Source organism: Marmota marmota, unplaced genomic scaffold (genome assembly GCF_001458135.2).
Source record: "Marmota marmota marmota unplaced genomic scaffold, marMar, whole genome shotgun sequence".
Lineage (NCBI taxonomy): Eukaryota > Metazoa > Chordata > Mammalia > Rodentia > Sciuridae > Marmota > Marmota marmota.
Window position 1 is genome coordinate 251364 of NW_025999874.1, and position 20426 is coordinate 271789.

The window sequence follows — 20426 nt, forward strand, 5'->3', positions numbered from 1 at the left end:
ACTATTTCTTTCAGTACTGGGGATTAAATCCAGGGACACTCTTCCCACTGAGCAATATCCTGAGCCCTTTTTACTTTTTTTAAATTGCTGAGGCTGCCTTGAATTTATGATACTCTTGCCTCAACCTCCCAGATTGCTGGGAGTATAGGCAGTGAAATTATTTCTGCATGGTAAATAATAGTAATTATGTAATATGTATTCAGAACCTTAAACTTCATGTTTTGACTAAGTGATTGCAATTTTGGAATTCTTTTTTTTAATATTGATTTTTTAGTTGTAGATGGACACAATACCTTTATTTTATTTATTTATTTTTATGTGTTGCCGAGGATTGAACCCAGGGCCTCACATGTGCTTGGGCAAGTGCTCTACCACTAAGCCACAACCCCAGCCCTTGGAATTCTTTTCTACAAAAAGTAGTGAGGAATACAGGAAGAAAAAAATTATGTTTACTGCAACATTATTCATAATAGAAAAACTTAGAAACCAGCTAAATGTTGAACTGCATGAAAATTATTACATAATTAGGATACATTCATATGATGGAATATCATGCATCTATCAAAAATGATGTCCAAGGAAATGTTAAATAGTGTGGAAATGCTCAAATTAAAATAAATGGGAAAATACAAGAAAAATTTAAAAACACACAAAAAATACAAATTGTATATATCTGAACTATGTGAAACTTGCATAGAAAAACGATGATAAAGAGATAAACCAAAATGATAGAATTGTTTTTGGAAGGTAGGATGATAGGTAATTATTTATTTCCTTCTTTCCCTCCTCCTTCTCTTCACAGTGCTCACCTCCGCCCCTCAGAGATGTCTTTTTCCCTATGTACTTTAACCAATGTTTGTCTCTTTTTATATACATAAATATAAACACTTAAAATTTTAAGAAATCATGTAGAAAAACTCATATATATATTTATATTTACCTTTATATATTTCATTGTAACAAGAAGAGAAAGAACTTGATTAAAAGATTGAAGTGGGCTGGGATTGTGGCTCCGTCGTAAAAGCACGCTTGTCTGCACGTGTAACACACTGGGTTAAAACCTCAGCACCACATAAAAATAAAAATAAAAAATAAAATAAAGGTATTGTATTCATCTACAACTTTAAAAAAAATTTTTTAAAAAAAAAAAAGATCTAAGTGCCAAACAGACCCAGGCTTGAATATCTTCCAGGCTACTTAACTTTCATCTTTGTAAAACGGCAGTGATTGTTTGTAACTCGTTGGAACGTTATGGTCAGGCAGGTAAAGTCCTTGACATAGTTCTTAGTTTAATAGCTGTTATTTTGATTGTTTCAGTTATATACTATTTACAGGCGTTTACCTTTCTAGCTAAACAAGCTGACAGGAGACTGAGTTACTGAAAGCATTTCTCAAGGAAAGGTTGGGGACCTCTGGACGGCTATATTTCCTCACACCTGTTGAAAACCCGTTTGCAAGCAGAGCGGCAGTCAGCCTTCAGACTGAAGAGGAAATCTTCTTTAGGACTACTTTCGGTGCTGATGTCTGAGTATTTCCTGTAAGGAACACCGCCCAACTAGTTTCTACTTTTAGCTCAACCCGGCAAATTTCCTTAAATATCACAATGAATCTGGCCCCGCCCACACACCTGCACCGGGTTGGTCTACACGTTCCCGGGGTTAGTTCAACCCTTGAGAGTTTTCCGAGTTCATTAGCGGGGCAAATCGGAAATCCTTTGACTTTTCTGATTGGTCGCGCTTGCCACCGAGGTGGGGCACATGGGCGTGATTTGCCGGGACGCGGGGAGCTGTCATTGGACTATGAACCGGCATTTCTAGAGCTTCGTGCCGTCGCCTAGGTCGCGGGGGTCGGGCCTCCTCCCGCCCAAGCCCTTATTGTCCTTTGCATTGGTCAGACGTGTCGTCACTCACGGAACTTGGAGATCATTGGCGCAAGGGCTCCAAAAAGCGGTGGGTGATTGGTTGATTACTATTCCCGCCCCCAGCTAGTCGCCATTTTGCTGAGGGGAGCCGAAATCCTAAAGGTAACGGGAGTCAGTAGGTGTTCCTGTATCGGTGCTGACTGAGGCGACCGGTGAGTCGTGGGATGGAGGGGGACAGCCACTCTCAATACCTGGCTAGGTTTCCGACCCACGGCGGCCGAGAAATTGGACAACAGCGGTGGCCTGCCTGAAGGGGTTGGGGTCTGCTGTTCCTTCCCCGCCCTCTGTAGGGCCAGGCAGCCGGAACCCAGAGACGCCGGGCAGGCTTCATCGCGTAGCCCTCTTGCTTTCCCGAGGGCCCATAGATTGAGAGGCAGCGGCCTGGCGGCCGGGGCAGGAAGGGCACTCGGCTGCCTTACCCAGCCCCACGCGCCCGGCCGCTGTTCATTCTCACCTTGGCCAAGGCTCTCGTTGATGCCCTTGAGGTCTTGCTGTCGTTTCTCCCCCGTGATCATTTGCTGCTCGTGGCGAGGGAGGGTGAGCATGCCTAAGAGGCTCTGTGGTTGACCATGTCTTATTTTAGAGGGTCTCCAGCGGAGCCTGGATGTCTGGGACCTCGCGCATAGGAGTAGCAAGGCGAGGGAAGAGAAGCAATGGGGGAAAACCGAGAGGATTGCAGTGTAGGGTTGGGCAGGGGTAATCTGACATTACCTGCTTCTAGGGACCTCTAACGGGAAGTACCTTACCTCCCACAGCATGTTCCTTACAGTTTTCCTGTCTGTGGGACTTGTCCTTATATCGGAAACAAGGGAAAGGGATCACTAGTTTTGTGAACCAACAGATTCTGAATGTTTCAGTCACTGGACTATTTTATTTTAGATCTGTAATAAACCTTTTATAAACGATTAAAGCAGTCATTCTTTGGTCACTGTTCCTTATTTGTGTACAGGAGAAATGCTATGTTCGCTTTCTTCCCTAGAATGTAATGGTGTGTACTTGGACATAATCCATGATGTTAAGTTAGTATAGGAAACTTGAATTTCAGAGGTGGTGCGTCTGGAATTTAGTGACTTCCCCTCTGAGGTCGCTGGGGTCTGGATGAATAGGAGTGGCTGACCTGACCTTATTGCATCTTTTTCTCCCTCCCCCTAGTAAAGCTTTCCTTGGTTAGCAATTTAAAGGGAAAATCATACACTCTGGAACAAGGATGTATGTCGTTTTTCTTTTTCAACAGCCTTTATCGACTTCCAAGAGCTTAGTTAGAAGTGTAAAAAATGTACTATACTACTTTTTGTGGAGGTGGGATAGGTACTGGGGATTGGACCCAGGGGCGCTTAACGACTGAGCCACATCCACAGTCCCTTTTTATATATTATTTAGAGACAGCCTCACTGAGTTGCTTAGGCTGGCTTTGAACTTGGATCCTCTGTTCTGTGGAGCTGCTGGGATTGTAGACGTGTACAACTGCGCCCGGCTTTTTAAGTCTTTCATTGGAATATCAGGCTGTTGATTCAAATAGGTGATCTATTAAAGAATAAAGAGTGTAAATTTCTGCAAAGCTAGCCTGACTTTGCTATTGCTTTTACTTTATATATCCTGCCAGGTGCTTTGCTGAAAAATAAAATATTGAATATTTATGCTGTTAGAAGTCAATTTAGTAATTAACTTTTGGGGAGTAATGGAAGGGTAGAACACAAGGAGAATCTGTACTGGTAATCATCTTTTTTTGATCTGGTAACATAGGTGGGTTTGGTTCATGAAAATTCATTGAATTTACAGTAATCTGTAAGTAAATTATACTAAAATAAAAAGTTTTAAAAACTGGTGAGGGTTACCCCATAGAATATTGGATATTATCATTACTCCTCAACTCTGTCTAGTTAATTTTTCTCTTGGGAATTTAGTATCACAGTGATGGATTTCATCAACTCAGAAATTTCTTTTGGTTCTTTTCTGGGTACTGGTATTGTGTGTTAGCCAAAGGCAGCTGCAGTTTCCAAGAGATTGTTATTTACCTGCCTTAAGGACTTTGCTTTATATTGTGTAAAATAGCCAGGTATACCAATAATTCCAGGCTGAGGCAGAAGGATCACAATTCAAGGTCTGCCATGGCAATTTAACAAGACCTTGTGGCAACATAAAAATAAAAAGGACTGGGGATGTAGCTCAGTGGTAGAGCACCCCTGAGTTCCATCCCTAATACCACACACACACATATACACACACACAGTTCCATGTTATATAAAATAAACAGATTCTCTGCTTCCCAAATTCTCATTTCAAGAGAGTTTAGAACAAGGTATAGATGTGTATGATGTGACATTGCTTTCAAACTTAAGACAACTAAAGGTTATCACAATTGTATAGCATTGAGGCTGTGTTTCTTCATATCCCACTTGGAAGCTGCTGTTGAAAATAGAATTTTCTGGCAAGGCATCAAAAGGCTTAGTTGAGTTTCTCTTTGAAAATGAGATACACTATTCCTTATTGGCCAAACTGTATTTAACATTCTTTAAGTTTACTAGGAGCTGCCTCTAAATGCAACCTCGAGTTTATGTATTTTGCTTTTATATCTCAGCAAAGAATAATTATTTGACTTGTTTTTCTTTTCTTTCAGTTACAGAATTAAATTACAATGGGGAATGTTTTTGAAAAGCTGTTTAAAAGTCTATTTGGGAAAAAAGAGATGCGGATTCTTATGGTGGGTTTGGATGCAGCCGGAAAAACCACCATCTTGTATAAATTGAAGTTGGGAGAGATTGTGACTACCATCCCTACAATAGGTATGTGAACAAATGTGGGGAATTCCAATTTACAAGTTTACAATATCGTATATAATACTTTAACATGCTTCTTATATTATTGAATATTTTGTTTTGGAAATCTTTTCTGCTCCAAGAGCATAAACTTCTTCTTCTTTTTTTTTGGTACTGAGAATTGAATCTGGGAGCACTCTACCACTGAGCTATATCCCCAGTCCTTTTTATTTTTATTTTTATTTTGAGACAAGATCTTGCTAAGTTGATGAGGCTGGCCTTGAACTTTCGATCCTCCTACCTTAGTGTACAGAGTTGCTGGGTTCTTGGGATTATAGGCATGGATCACTGCACCTAGCCAAGAGCATAAACTTTTTGAGGCCCCAAACCAGGTTATATATACTTTTCCCAGTCGCTCTTCAGAGTCTTTAGAACATTCCTAGGTTTATAGGAGAATCATATGAACATATTTAGGCTAAGCAAATCTAGCCCTATCTGCTTGGCAAAGAAGAAAAGGATAGTAATAATTAAAACAGCGAGGAGAGTTCTGCCGTTTCTCTCAGTGTGGGTCCCAGCATAAACCTGAGGTGAGAGCTGGGCATCTGCTGCTGCCTCCTCAGTCAGCCTCCATTCCAGCTGGCCTCTCTCAGTGCAAGCGTCTCTTCCCACTAAGTGCCTCCTAGTGTTTAAATGGGGTGTGATTTCTTCTCTTCACTCTGGCTCAAGCCAACTACTTGAGATAGTGTCCAAGTAAGACAGTTGACAATCTGGTGCGTTGGTCTTACTGTGGATGAGCACTGTTTTTATGAGCTCTTTAAGGGATTTGCTAAGGCAGTTTTGACAGAACTTAAACTTTGTCTTGTGAACTGCCTAGAGAACCAGACTCCTGAGTAAGGATACACTCCACAGGACAACATGTGAATGTTAGCACTGGACTGGGCCAGGACCCAAATGATGCACTTTTCCATTGGGCAGTAGCTTCAGAGATTGCAACATTGGAAGAAGACAATTCTGATGAGAATGTTCATATACACAATTTGAAAAATACATTAATCTTAAATGAAAATAGCATGATTACTTAACTTTCTCTAATTATAAAAAATAGTTTCATACGTACAAGAAATATAGACAGATTTTGAAAAATGTTCAATTAAGATTTTTGTAAAATCATATGCATGCTGTTTTCCCCACTTACTTTGCATTAGATAATACATTTGATCCACTTTTTGTTATTTCCTCCCTAAAGGACTTCTTTCTTCCCCTTTCCTCCCTTTACATGGTAAGCATCATTTACCACTGGTGAATGAGTTCAATACTGATTTGTGGTAAATTGTTAAACTAATGGCCCCAGTGAGTCATGACCCTCAGCATCTGAGCCCTTGAGCAGTCTCCTTCCTCAGTGATACTGAGCTTGGCCACATGACTTGCTTTAGTCAGTGAGACATTGGCAAATATAATTAAAGCAGAGACTTGACAAGTGCTTATGTAGTGGAACTTGCCTTCACTGAAAACTACCACCGTCATCAGTTGAAGAAAGCTGCTTGCTCTTTGAGGATGAACTGGGTGTGGTGGCGCACGCCTGTAATCCCAGCGGTTCCTGAGGCTGAGGTGGGAGGATTGTGAGTTCAAAGCCAGTCAGCAGTTTAACAAGGCCCTAAGCAATTTTTTGAGATCTTATCTCTAAATAAAATAGAAAAATGGTTTGGGGATATGACTCGGTGGTTAAGTGTCCCTGGATTCAATCCCTGGTATTAAAAAAAAAAAAAAAAAAAGACCACTGTGAAACAGACCCAGCACCCTTCTGGCTTATTAGCTAAATGTGGCTTGGAAAAAGGCTAAGTAACCCAGAGAAGTGTCTCTGATAAATAATGCTTACATTGAGACCAAAAGAATGAGCTGGTGTTCACTAGATAAAGCAAGCAGGGACTAAGGAAGATGTTGATGCAGATCAATGTCAAGTTTTAATAACTGGTTAGTATTTCATTATATGGCTATATTTTTAACTAATTTCCATTGATGGCTAGTTGGGTTATTTGCCATTTTTTTTTTGTAAGGATGCCAAAGTAACATTTCAAATTTTTGCAAAGGTGTTCTTTATTTCCATGCAGTGATTTCTGGAGGTGGATTTGCTAATATAACAATGTCTATTTTAAATGTGTACACAGATTGCCAGACTATTCTCTAAAAAAATTGAATGTCCTTTTTAGTGCTAATTTCTCCTGGAAATTTGCCAGTCTCATAAAGGATAAAACCACTTATATTAGGATGTCTTTTTTGAGGGGGACGGTTTACTATGGATTGAACCCAAGGAGGCTTTACCACTGAGCTACATCCCCAGCTATTTTTATTTTTTGTTAAGACAGACAGGGTCTTGCTACATTGCTTAGGTCTGTGCTGAGTTGCTGAGGCTGGCCTCAAACTTGAGATTCCCCTTCCTCAGCCTCCTGAGCATCTGGGATTACAGGTTTGTGCCACCACACCTGGCTAGGATATCTTTTATGATAAGTGAATATATTCAAATATACATTGGTTTTCTGTAACTTGTTTTTGATACTGTTCAATTATTTTTCTGTTGGGATGTTTGTCTTTTAATGATTTGAAAAGACAAACTGACTCATGAACTCTTGTCATATGTTCATTTTCCAGTTAGTGATTTGTCTTTCAACTTTGATTTTTTTCTATATTTTGCTATAGGTAAATTTAAATTATTAGATAACCAAATTTACTAATTTTTCCTTATTCAGTTTTGATAATTTTCTTAATTTTTTTGGTTTTAGGCATTGAACCCAGGAGCATTTTATCACTGACCCAGCCCTTTATTTTATTTTGAGACAGGTCTCACTAAATTACTGGGGCTGCCCTTGAACTTTCTATCCTCCTGCCTCAGTCTTCTGAATGGCTGAAATAAGAGGTGTGTGCCACTGTGCTGGCTAGTTTTGATCATATTTTTAGAAAGGTCTTACCCACTTGGAGATCATAAAAGTATTCACCAATATTTTCTTCTGCATTTATGTTGTTATTATAAGTAAAGTGGGTATTTGATTATAATTTTCAAGTGGGTAGACTAGTGCTGCCCAGTTGCTCTTTCTGTAATGATAGAAATGTTCTGTGTGTGCTGTCCATTGTGGTGATTAGTAGCCACAAGTGGCTGTTGGGTACTTGAAATGTGGCTCATGCAATTGAGAAGCTGTGCTTTTAATTGTATTTAAATAAATGAATTAGCCACACATGACTGGTGGCTATGGATTAGACTTTGCAGAGGTAGACAGTTACCCAGTGCCATTTATTGAATAAGTTTTCCATGCTGATTTTAATGTCCTATCACATACTAAATTCTCACTGGTATGTGTGTCTTTTTCTCGACCACTTCCTGTTGTGGTCATTGAATTCTATTCAGGTATTACTAGGATTTGGTAATATCTTTAAGAATAATTCATTATTTTCAGAAATTTCCTGACCAGGTTCACTTGCTTATTTATTCAGGTTGCCAGGTAATTTTGGCAAGTTTTCTGCAAATTTACCTACTTGCCCTCTGTAGGATTGGAATGGCATTAAACATATATTTATTGGGGCTAGGGATGTGGCTCAAGCGGTAATGAGCTTGCCTGGCATGCGCGGGGTGCTGGGTTCAATCCTCAGCACTACATACAAATAAAATAAAGATGTGTGTCCACTGAAAGCTGAAAAATAAATATTAAAAAATTCTCTCTCTCTCTCTCTCTCTCTCTCTCTCTCTCTCTCTCTCTCCTCTCTCTCTCTCCCTCCTCCCCCCCTCCCATTTTGTAGGTTCTCTCTTCACATTTCTAGTTGTTCCTTTTGCTGTACAGAAGCTTTGTAATTTGATGTCATCCAATTTATTAATTTGACATTATTTCCTGACCCTTAGGGATCTTATTGAGAAAATAATTGCTTATATGCTGGAGTGTTGAACCCATATTTGTTTTAGGAGTTGCATAGCTTCTNCTCTCTCTCTCTCTCTCTCTCTCTCTCTCTCTCTCTCCCTCTCTCTCTCTCCTCCTCCCCCCTCCCTCCCTCCCTCTTCCTCCTCCTCCTCCTCCTCCTTTCTCTCTCTCTCTCTAAAAAAAAACAAACAAACATATTTATTCAGCAAGAATTTAGCTTGTTGCAGTGTAATGAGTGTATCTCACTAAAATAAGGCATGACCAAGATGAGACTGGAATGTGAGCAGGTCCATTGTGTCCACTGTCGCTGTGGGCCTTGGCAGTCAAGTTTGGGGTTCAGGATATGAGAAGCCAAGGAGAGATTATTATTGTTATTATTATTATTTTTTCTGGTACCAGTGATTGAATCCAGGCCTTCATACATGCTAGGCAAGTGCTCTGCCACTGAGCTACATCCCCAGCCCTTTATTTTGAGACAGGGTCTCATTAAGTTGCCCAGCTAGGCTTGAACTTGTATTCCTCCTGTCATAGCCTCTCAAGTAGCTGGAATTATAGGTAGGTACCACTTTGCCTGCAGAGATATCCTTTCTTTCTTTTTTTTTTAATTTAAAATATTTCAGTCAAACAAATGTGTAGAAAATAATGCACATTATGTCCACATTATGTGTTTTTCTTTCTCTTCCCTCTCCCCTTGGTACTGGGGATTGAACCCAGTGGTACTTTACCACTGAGTTAAGTCCCTATCCCTTTTTGACTTTTTATTTTAAGACAGGGACTTGATAAATTCCTGAGGCTGACTTCAAAGTTGTGATCCTCCTACTGCAGCCTCCTGAGTCACTGGAATTACTGGTGTGCGCCACCATGCCTGGCTCTACATTGTATTTTTTTTTTAAATTTTCACTTTTTAGAAGTGGATGGACCTTTATTTTATTTATTTATATGCCGTGCTGAGAATCGAACCCAGTGCCTCATACCTGTTAGGCAAGTGCTCTACCTCTGAGCTACAACCCCAGCCCCTACATTGTATGTTCTTAACAGGTTGCTCTGATTGGGAAAATGGTGAATGGCTGGAGAGAAGAGTGTCTACAGGGAGATTAGTTAGATTGTTTCAGCAATTGAGGCTAGAAATGATGATTTCTTGGGTTAAGGTAACTATCAGATATTTAGGAAGTTGAATGGTAAGGTTTGGTAGTGGGATTTTGAGGGTGAGAGAGGGTTGGAAGTGTATGGGATGCCTCCCAGGTTTTCAGCTTGTGGAGCACAGTCAATGAGGAAATAACTATAGAGAGGAGTAGGTTGAAGGAGTAGGGATCTTAAGTTCGTTTTTGACAGATTGCTTTATTTTGGGACCTTGCAGACATCTAATTGAAAATGCTGATTATGAGCTTAGGACAGAGGTCTGGGCTGGAGGACATACAGTTGAGAATTGTTAGTACAACTGTTAGATTGCCTAGGGAGGGGTGTGGAAAGAGGAGAATAGATGTGGCAGGATGGACTTACGGGAATCCATCATAAGAATCATTTGATGTGGATTTACTTACAAAAGAGGCTGAGAAGGTACAACTGTGGAAATAGAAAATGGGAAGCCACAGTAGAGTTTCAAGGAAAAGTAAACAGTAGGGTCAGATATAAAATCAAATTACCTAAGAACTGAAAAGCATGTGTTTGATTTATTGAAATTGAGATTGTTGCGGACCCCCAGTGAGACTCAACATGGTGGAGCAGGTGCTCTTGGGATAGAAGTGACAAAGTAGCCTCGATGAATATATTTAGCTGAACTTCGGGATGTAGCAAAGCATCCTGAATCATAGAGATACTTGACTTTAAAAGTGCAAAGAGAAGCTGGGAGCAAGCCTGTAATTCCAGCAACTTGGGAGGCTGAGGCAGAAGGATCATTAGTTCAAAGCCAGCCTCAGCAATTTAGTGAGGCCTTAAGCAACTTAGTGAGACCCTATCTCAAAATAGGAGAATAAAAAGGGCTGGGGATGTGGCTCAGTTGTTAAGTGTCTCTTGGTTCAATCCCCAGTACCAAAAAGAAAAAATAAAGTGCAAAGAGAAGATGATAACAGGTGAATATGTAGAATCAAGGAAGGGATTTTTAAATTTATTTATTTATTTATTGTGGTACACAGGATCTAAACATGGTGTGCTCCACCGCTGAGCTATGTCTATCCTGACCTTTTCCTTTTTTGAAACAGAGTCTCACTAAGTTGCCAAGGTTGTCCTCAAACTTGCAGTCCTGCCTCAGCCTCCTGAGTCACTGGGATTCTAGTTGTGGGACACCATGCCTATCAGATTTTTTTTTTTTTTTCGGTGAGGGGAGATATAAAAGACTTAGGCATCCTGAGAACAAATAGGAGATATTTGGATAGGGGAAGAGAATAGCAATAGCAAAAGATCCTTGTCCATTTGGGTGGATTGCATCTAGCACATAAGTAGAGGAATTTGCAATTAGATAGTTGCTTCTTTCCATTCTTCAAAGATGGAGGAAGAAAAGTGTTGCTGTAGGTGTAAGTTTTTACACTGTGTGGTGAGAAGTGGAAGTCAGTTCCACAGGTGACATCTCTTTGCTCTGAAATACACTGAAAAGTGTTCTGCTGGAGTTTGGAAAGTTAAGAAGGTTTGAGACACAGGCATGATGAATGGCAGAGTGAACCAGCACATTCTCTTTTGTAAGCTATGGTCTTCACAAAGCAAGCTGCTTTGTAAATTGAAAGTACTATCCAGGGCTGGAGTTGTGGCTCAGCGGTGAAGCGCTCGCCTAGCACATGCGAGGCACTATTTGACCCTCAGCACCACATAAAAATTAATAAGTAAAATAAAAGTATTGTGTCCATCTACAAATAAAATATATAAATGTATTTTTTAAAAAGTACTATCTAAATGTTAGTTGATATTTTGAATTGGTCAATTAGCAGAAAATCATAACAGTTTTTCTATCTTCCCAATTTAGGTTTCAATGTGGAGACGGTAGAATATAAAAATATCAGCTTCACAGTCTGGGATGTTGGTGGCCAGGACAAAATCAGACCTTTGTGGCGACATTATTTCCAGAACACTCAAGGTAAAGTTTGGTATTGTATATATTCAATGTATCTAAGATGCTGGAAAAGATACCTGGTGGTGCTCAGCTTTATTTGGACTCTTAACTCATTTCCTCTTTTCTGCTAGCAGTACTTTCTAGATTTTTTTTTTTGAGATGTGGTCCCTGTGTTCCTAGAGAAAGAACTTGAGCTTTAACTCCTCTTAATTTGGAATGGCTAGAAAATAGTAATCCTGATGAATTTCATCTTTCAGTTCATTGAGAGTTATTTGTACCTTAAATGAATTTCCAGTCTCTGAACAGTTTAAATTCAATTAACTCTTTTAAATCTGTTGAGATTATCTGAAAATCATCCCTCTAGAGAAAACGAGATGAACAAGGATGGCTGGAACCCAGAATCCTAAATCCTGGCCACAGTTCTTCCCTGCTGCCTTCCTGCTCTACACATACCTGAACAGGCATGAATATCCCAGATCGTCACCTTATTGGAGTCTTAAAAGTAGAGATCTTAATGTACTCATCCATCAATCTAAGTATACTACCTATATTTTGGATGAACAGTGACTTACTGCATATTGCTTATTAAGTCGTAACTGTTCACATCGTTTTTACATCCTGATTCTCATGTAGAGTCTTCACCATATGTCATCTGCAGATTACTCATTTTAGAATTTACTTGGAGTATATTACTTTTGAAGTTTCTGCTGCTGATGGGGTTTTCATTGCATGTGTTTGATTGACTTGAACTTGCCAATCTTTCCAGTCCAAGCACCCAAGTTCACCTATCTCTTTATATTTTTCATCATTGTGTTAGAAGTTACCTTTGGACTTGCTCTATTTGCAGTTATCTTCTCAGCCTATAGATTTTAGAATGTCTTAGAGGATGATGTAATGGACCCCATATACCCATGACTCAGCCTCTGCAGTTACCAACACTTTGCCCATCCTTGATGCCTTTTACTCACATATTCTGCAAGATTCATTTCTAACTGATGAAGTCTTTTATTGTTTTGTTTTTAAACATAATCTGTATTCAATTATTACACTTCCAAAATTAATGATGCCTTTATCTCTAATACCAGTCTTTATTCAAATTTCCCTACTATCAAATGTAGCCTGTTTTATTTGTTTGCATTTCATTGTTCTGTCACTTCAGTATCTTATTCTACAACAATTCCCTCTCTCTTTCTTTTTCCTATGCCGGGAGTTTTGGTTTAATGCTTATTCCACATTGTGGATCTGTCTAATTTGTTGTGGTGCCATTTGGCTTGTTTTTCTCTCTGTAGATCTGGTATAAACTGGTAGCATGTTATAGAGGCTTGATCTAATGTCCAGTTCATTTTTTGGGGCAAGAATACTTAAGTATTTATCCTGTTATATCACACAGAATGTATATATTACAAGAAGTTTGATTATTGAACTTAAAAAAGTATTTTTTTTTTTTTCCATTTTAAAAAATGTTTTTGTAGCTAGGCACAGGGGCACACCTGTAAACCCAACTACTCAGGAGGTGAGGCAGGAGAGTCACAAGTAATACTGCTTTGATTCAGGTACAAGTATCTGTTTGATCCTTGTTTTCACTTCAATACCCCACCCCACCCCCACCCCCGCCCCCGGTACTGAAGATTGAACCCAGGAGCACTTTACCACTGACTAATATCTCTAGTCCTTTATATTTTTATTTTGAGACAGGGTCTCTCTAAATTTCTGGGAGGCTGGCTTTAAACTTGCCATCCTTCTCCCTCAGCCTCCTAAGTAACTGGGATTATACCAGCTTGTTTCATTTCTTTTGGGTATATGCTTAGGAGTGAAATTGCCAGGTAACTGTTTTTGTTTTGTTTTTTGTTGTGTTGGTGATGGTAGTGGTAGTAAAACACATAAACTTTACCATCTTGATCACTTTTTTGGGGGGACTAGAGATTGAACCCAGAGGTGCTTTATCATGAGCCATATCCCCAGGGGGCCACATCCCCTTTAAAATTTTTTTTTTTTTTGTAACAGTCTCAATAAGTGTCTGAGGCTGGCTTTGAACTCGCCATCCTCCTGCCTCAGTCTCCAGAGCCATTGGGATTACAGGTGTGTGCCACCATGCTTGGCTTAATCACTTTTAAGTGTATAGTTCTGTGGAATTAAATATACTTCATAATATTGTATAATCATGACAATCATCTATCTTTATTACTCTTTTCATCTTGTAAAACTGGAATTCTGTATCCATTAAACATAACTCCCTATCCTCCCTTCTACCTAGCCCCTGGGGACTACCAAGTTTTCACACTTTCAGAAATGCCAGATGGGTTCATATGACTTCAGCCTACTTCCCTCAAAATAAATTTCCCATCAACCTTTCGCCTCATGATTTTAGCTTCAATTGAAGGCTGTTGTGTAGATCTTTAATTCATTAGGAGTTACAAAATGGCAATTTCTCTAAATCCTATTATTCCTTCTTGCATTTATTAGCCCTAATCTTTCTAAACAAAGAATTCCCTCATTGAAGATTTGGTTTCCCTGAAAATAGTTTGTTCAAGGAAGGCAGGATAAATGCTTCATTCTTTTATTGATTCTTTTTTCTTTTTAGAGAAACCACTTGATAACCCCAGTGACTTCCCTGGTGAGGCTTAGATTTTTTATATTTTGTGTTTCAATCTGTTGTAGATTTTTTTTTTGGATAACTCAAGAGTATCCGTTTATCTTGGACTGACACTTCCCAGTTTGGCTAAACCTTTGCAGTTTCTCATCTGAATTAAAACCAGAATACTTGGGTTTGAACCACAGGCAGCTCTATGAACCTTGAGAAACTTAGCTGATCTCTTCTCTCTCCTTTTCCTCATCTTCAAATGGAGACACCTGCATCACTGGGCTGAAAGGAAATTAATTTTATAAAATGCTTAGTTCTGTGGCTGAGGTAGTAGGCACTCACATTGAAAGCCCAAATTGTTTGAGGCTTTACTTTGTCGTTCTCTGGCAAGATTCTTTTTTTTCCTATCCTGCTCAGGTTTTCACATTCAAACACCACATTGAAGTTCCTTTTTTTCTTCAGTCTTCTGTTTATAACAAGCCTAATTTTACTGAATTTCAGTCACTATTGCTTTGATGGCAGAGGGCTGGCTGTTTTCTAGGTTCTTGGGGTGGGTAATTTAGACTCTTCATGAAATAGCAAATGGGACCAGTTTGAAGAATGGCTTTGTTGTCTCTGGCTGGGCCACATGTCTCAACCATGAGCAGTTTTGGATGCTGCCCTTGTTCTTTCTGCCAACTTTCTAAAGGTCAGGCTGTCTTTTAAATTTTCTGTATCAGTGTGTCAAGTGTGACAGAATTCAATGCATGCTTTTAGCACTCTATTAAGACATTTTATTGTGTGTTTATTACCTGTATAGATTGGAATTTGAACTGTTTATGCAGTTTCTTAATGGATATGTTTTATTTTTGTTAGGAATGGCAAAGGGATAACATGTCAGCTTTTGCTCTGTCAATGTGGTATAGAATGCATAAAGTGGTCCATTCACGTGTGGAAGGTTTTTTTTTTTAATCCTTGATTATAGGTCCAGTTATTTTAATTTGTTGAACAACAATATATTTATATGGTTTAAAATTCAAAAATAAGGAAAAGGGTATACAGAGAAAAATCACCATTTTATTCCTCAGTTTCTCTCCATATATAACCACTGTATATTTGTCTAGACATATTTAATGTTTTTACAAGTGTGTGTGTACACGCACGTATGTATGTATACACTCATGCTTTTAAAAACAGTATGCTATTCATGTACAAATGTATTTTTTCTAGATTCTCTTAGATCGGAAGGGTAGTCAGATAATGCTAGATGCTAGATTCTTAGGTAAGGGCCTATGTTAAAACAGTATAAAATAGGATCTAGTATTAGGAAGTTTTATTTTTGATAGGAATGGCAAAGGGATAACATGTCAGCTTCTGCTCTATCAGTTTTGCATTAAAGACTAAGAATCTTCTTGGCTTGTTATGATTAAGAGTCCAGAATTGCTGGTAGCATATCAAACATTTGGGGGAGTTTTGAATGTTTTGCTTTCTCATTGTTAGCCTGATATGACGTAACTGGTGTGAATTTAACTCACATGCAGAGGTGTGGGCACTCGTACCGGCCTGCACTGGCTCCCCCAGGTGAGTCAGGCAGCTGTCGGGTGGGTGTGGGACGCACAGAGGCCGGGGTGGAGGGGCAGCCCTGGTTTCTCTCCTGACAATTGTGAAATCTCACTGACAGGGGGAACCAAGAAGTCAACTTGTCCCACTCCCCTTTAGCAGTGTCCCCAGGAGTTGGGCCTTAAGCTGGGTATAAATATCCCTGTGGCAGGAGAGCCTTCTGACACAGCCTGTGACATCTGCAGCGCTGCTGATCCTGTAATGCTAACTTGCTGTAGGTTTTACTACCGGTCTTCAGTTTCCTTATAGAGCAACATGAAATACCTTGAACCTTTTTATGCCACAGCCCTTCAGATGCTCAAAGACCACTCTCAACCCCTTATTGAGTCTTTTTCTCTAGTTGATATCTCCCCTGCTATCAGTTATTCTTTATATGACCTGGTATCTGAATGTCTTGACTGTCCTGGTCGTTCTTCGAGCTCCTCCAGCTTGCTGGTATCTTAGAATACAGGGTCCAACGCTGCCCTTGTAGTGTTCCCAGGACAGTCCGGCTAATGTACCTGAAAGTCTGCTCATTATCACCAGTGCCCCAGAACCTGAATTTGGGACAAGTTAGTGCTTTGAAATGGCTCATTTCAAATGGCTCACTGTCAGCCAAACACCAAGTTTTTGTTACTTTCATATGGACGACTGCCAAGTCTTTTCTCTTGTACCTGGATGGTGTGTCACATGCCTCCTGTGCACCTCCTCTGCAGATTCTTTTGGCCCTGCTTATTCCTGTATCTGGTGTAGCAGAAACTGGGTTTGTGCAGGTTTCAGCCACCTTTATGCAGGTGTGATATGGTGGTACCTTCATTTAGCCTGCTCCAGGTATTTCACTTCCTGGGATTTCTCTTAATGTTATGGTATGAGCTGCAAAGACTTCTCACTATCCATCATCCAGAGTTGGGCCACATTTCTCATGTTAATGTCATAGTCTTACATAAGATTTCCTCACCAGCTATAGCAGGTTCAGGGTTCCCAAACCACCCTCACTTCTAACTAGATGGCTGCAAATTTTGCTGTTTCCTACCATCTCTACGGATTTGATCATTTGTTAGAATGACTTACAGAACTCCTGAAAACACTGTACTTAAATTGACTTGATTATGGCAAAGGGTACAGATGAACCAATTAAAAGGAGAGACACAGACCTGGGAGGGTACCAGACACAAAGCTGCCATTGTCCAGTTCCCATGGTTCAGGATATGTTACCTTTCAGCACATTGATGTGTGACAGTATATAGATGGCCAACCAGGGAAGGTTACCTGAGCTTTCATGTACAGTTTTTTGTTTTTTTGTTTTTTTTAATTAAAGCTTCATTGCAGAGGCAGGATTGACTGAATCATTGGCCAGGTGAGTCCAACCCTGTGCACCCTCCCCCAGGTGATCTTTTTTTTTAACTACCTCAGGCCTACCATGAATCACCTCATTAGCATAGCTCATCAGGTGTGGGCCCACCATGATGACAGATACTTCTCTCTCTCTGAAAATTCTGGAGACAAAGATCAGCCAATTTTTTTTTTTATACAGATGCCCATGGAAATCTCTTGACTTGGGAGCGTGACCCAGAAATATGAATGGCTTAACACCCTGTGGAGTTCCTCTTGACCACTGGGGGATGAGTAGAGAAGAAGGGTAAATGTTTTGTCCCTGGGTGGACAGTTCTGAGAGTCTTTTCATATGACTTCTTACAATGTCCAACAGTATCAAGCTCTGGTCACATAGAAGAAGCCAAAGGGATGACTCGTCCTTTATCTATCTATCTATCTATCTATCTATCTATCTATCTATTTATAGTTGTAGATGGACAAATACCTTTACTTTGTTTATTTATTTTTATGTGGTGCTGAGGATTGAACCCAGTGACTCACACACTCGAGACAAGTACACTACCGCTGAGCCACAACCTAGCCCTGTTACGGCGACTCCTCTGTATAGCGGCTGTTGCCCCTTCTCTGGTTTGCTTCCTGCATCCCCCACTCTTGCTCCCTGGGATCATGTCCCAGAGAAAACACCTGTACCTGGGCCCTGGCCTCAAGCTTTGCTTTTTGAGAATCAGCCGTAGAATACTATTTTATTAAACTTTAAATATTTTTCAAAATCCTTTTTTTCTCTGATATAGAAATTAAGTTACTAAGAAATAAGCCTAATCTTTTCTCTGTGTCGTCTTGTTATCGTTTGTCTGGTGAAGAGCTGTAATACTTCTGGAAAAGATACGTGAGGTGAGTGTGTGGCAGCTTCCTAACTCTGGAGATCACCTGTCCCTTCGTAGTGATTGCTTTTGGTGAAACTGCACACACAGGCAGAGAGAAGCTCTAAGGATATAAAAACAGCTTCTCTCTCAGGTTCATGTTACTAACATGCTTGTAATTTCTTTTCAGGTCTGATTTTTGTGGTTGACAGTAATGACAGAGAGAGGGTCAATGAGGCCCGGGAAGAACTAACCAGAATGTTAGCGGAAGATGAACTCAGAGATGCAGTTTTATTGGTGTTTGTAAATAAACAGGTATCTTGTTGGTTTTCTGAATACTGAATTCAGAAAATTTACTGTCATTTACTGAAATTTACTTTCAGAGGTCTCACCTAAATATCTAGATATTTAAATTAGAGATCTGCCTCCCTCTCTCCAGTCCTAACCATAACCTTTTCCACCATCCCTTTTTTTGTAATGCCTTGTATTCATTCATTCATTCTGTAAATAGCGGATTGAGCATCTACTAAGTTCCCCATTTTATTTTAGGTATTAGGTAAATATGTGGCAGTGAGCCACACAGACAAAAATTCTCTGTCATGGAGTTTACATTCTATGGGAAGAGATGCAGTCAGTAAATGATCTGTGATGCCTTGGGGGGAATTGTGGAAGCATTCTAAGCCAGGAGGAAGGGAGCCACGTGGTTCTAGGAGCAGATGAGTGGGGGAAACAGAACAGAGATTGGACCCTATAGGGCCTGAGCTTGAGGAGGAAAGCGCTGGTACATAAATATAAAGCAGTAAAAGAAGAGCACTGGGCTGAACCCAGCATGAAGGGCCAGTCCCATGGAACTGTGCCAGCCTGAGGTGACCACTGTTAAACAGGCGGTGTTGGTAATGTAATTGGGATCATGCTGTTCTGACGATGTTGTTGCCTATTTTGTCCCTTTTGGGGGGGATCCTGTGACGGCTCCTCTGACCTAAGGGTCTGCAGAAAGAGAGCGAGCATGTCCTGAACCATTTTATTGCAGAGAGACCATTCAAATGAGGCAAGGGGTCAGTTTCAGGGGGTTGAGTCTAGCTTCTTGATGTCTGCTGTCAGCAGGTTGACTGGCATCTAGGAAGGCCACACACAAAGACAGAGCAAGAGAAGGGGACATGCGAAGGGTGTTTCCATGGAACATTCTATCCCAAACAGGGCAAAGGGGTAATATCACAAAGGAACAGGTGAGTGTAGCTCAATCCATGGGACGACACACATCCTCAAACTTCCAGGACCAGGGCAATGTCCAGATCACTACAAGATGTAGTGAGGGTCAAAACCTCACCGGGACGGAGAGTGGCCTCCCACATATACCTTTGAGGTCCTTCCATTGCCAGTTTGTGTAGATAATCTTTGTTCTTCAATGCTAATATAGTCAAATTTAATTTGAGCTTACTGTGTGTCAGGCATGGTTTTAGGCTCTTGGAATACACCAGGGAATAAGACAGAGTTTTCTGCCCTTGTAATACTTTAATTAGGGGAGATAGATAATGCATAGTAAACATATGAAATAAGTAACTTTTATAATATGGTCATGGAACACACCAATTAGAGGTCACAGGGTCTTGGGTCCCACAGGTCTTGGGGCCCATCCTAAGAACTCTGGCTCTTTCTTTGAGAGAGAGTTAGTAAGAGTTTTGATCGGATGATGCTATCTGGCTTTCACTAGCTAGGTTGAGAACAGGCTTTACAGAGCAAAAGCAGAAGCAGGGAGACCAGTTGGAAAGTCATTTCAATAGCCAGTGAGAAACTGGTGGGATCAGACTAGGAAGTAGTGAGAAGTAGTCAGATTCTGCAGATATTTGGTGTGGACTCAAGAGGGAAAAAAAGTTAAAGATGATTTTTAAGGTTTTTGGCCTGAGAAACTAAGATAGAGAAGACTGGTTTGGGGAACATTTCAGGAAGAAGAGCACATTTTGTTGTATGGATACAAAATAATAAACGGACTTTTGCATTTTCTTTTTCTAGGACCTTCCCAATGCTATGAATGCAGCAGAGATAACGGACAAGCTCGGCTTACATTCCCTCCGCCAGAGAAACTGGTACATTCAGGCTACTTGTGCTACCAGTGGAGATGGGCTTTATGAAGGCCTGGACTGGCTCTCCAACCAGCTCAAAAACCAGAAGTGACCCGAAGCAGTCCATCCCCTGTGCATTGTGGCAAAGCCAGCTGGTCTCCTCTGGGTGCATGTGCACTGTGAGGAGCCTTGGTGGCTGTGTGGCTGGGAGTGGGGGCAGCTTTCTCACACCGTGCCTTATACACGCTATAAGAAAATCAGTATGGGGTTGGGGATGTGGCTCAAGCGGTAGCGTGCTTGTCTGGCATGCGTGCGGCCCGGGTTCGATCCTCAGCACCACATACCAACAAAGTTGTTGTGTCTGCCGATAACTAAAAAAATAAATAAATATTT

At 40.4% G+C, this 20426-nt stretch overlaps 1 protein-coding gene across 3 annotated transcripts in view; it reads left to right on the forward strand.

Moving 5' to 3' along the window:
- The first annotated feature begins 1933 nt into the window (after positions 1 to 1933).
- The window catches only part of LOC107160531 (ADP-ribosylation factor 2), a 20460-nt gene continuing 1967 nt past the window's right edge, over positions 1934 to 20426 (forward strand). Inside the window, exons 1-6 of one of the 3 annotated variants that reach the window (XM_048786325.1) lie at positions 1940 to 2073; positions 4539 to 4704; positions 11533 to 11643; positions 17313 to 17417; positions 18164 to 18288; positions 19984 to 20050. In XM_048786325.1, the coding sequence (XP_048642282.1) occupies positions 4557 to 4704; positions 11533 to 11643; positions 17313 to 17359 (306 nt within the window). In that variant the 5' untranslated portion in view covers positions 1940 to 2073; positions 4539 to 4556 and the 3' untranslated portion in view covers positions 17360 to 17417; positions 18164 to 18288; positions 19984 to 20050. Of the gene's footprint in view, positions 2074 to 4538; positions 4705 to 11532; positions 11644 to 17312; positions 17418 to 18163; positions 18289 to 19983; positions 20290 to 20426 lie in introns of those variants that run through there. The other 2 variants (XM_015507208.2, XM_015507209.2) reach the window with 2 other exon arrangements.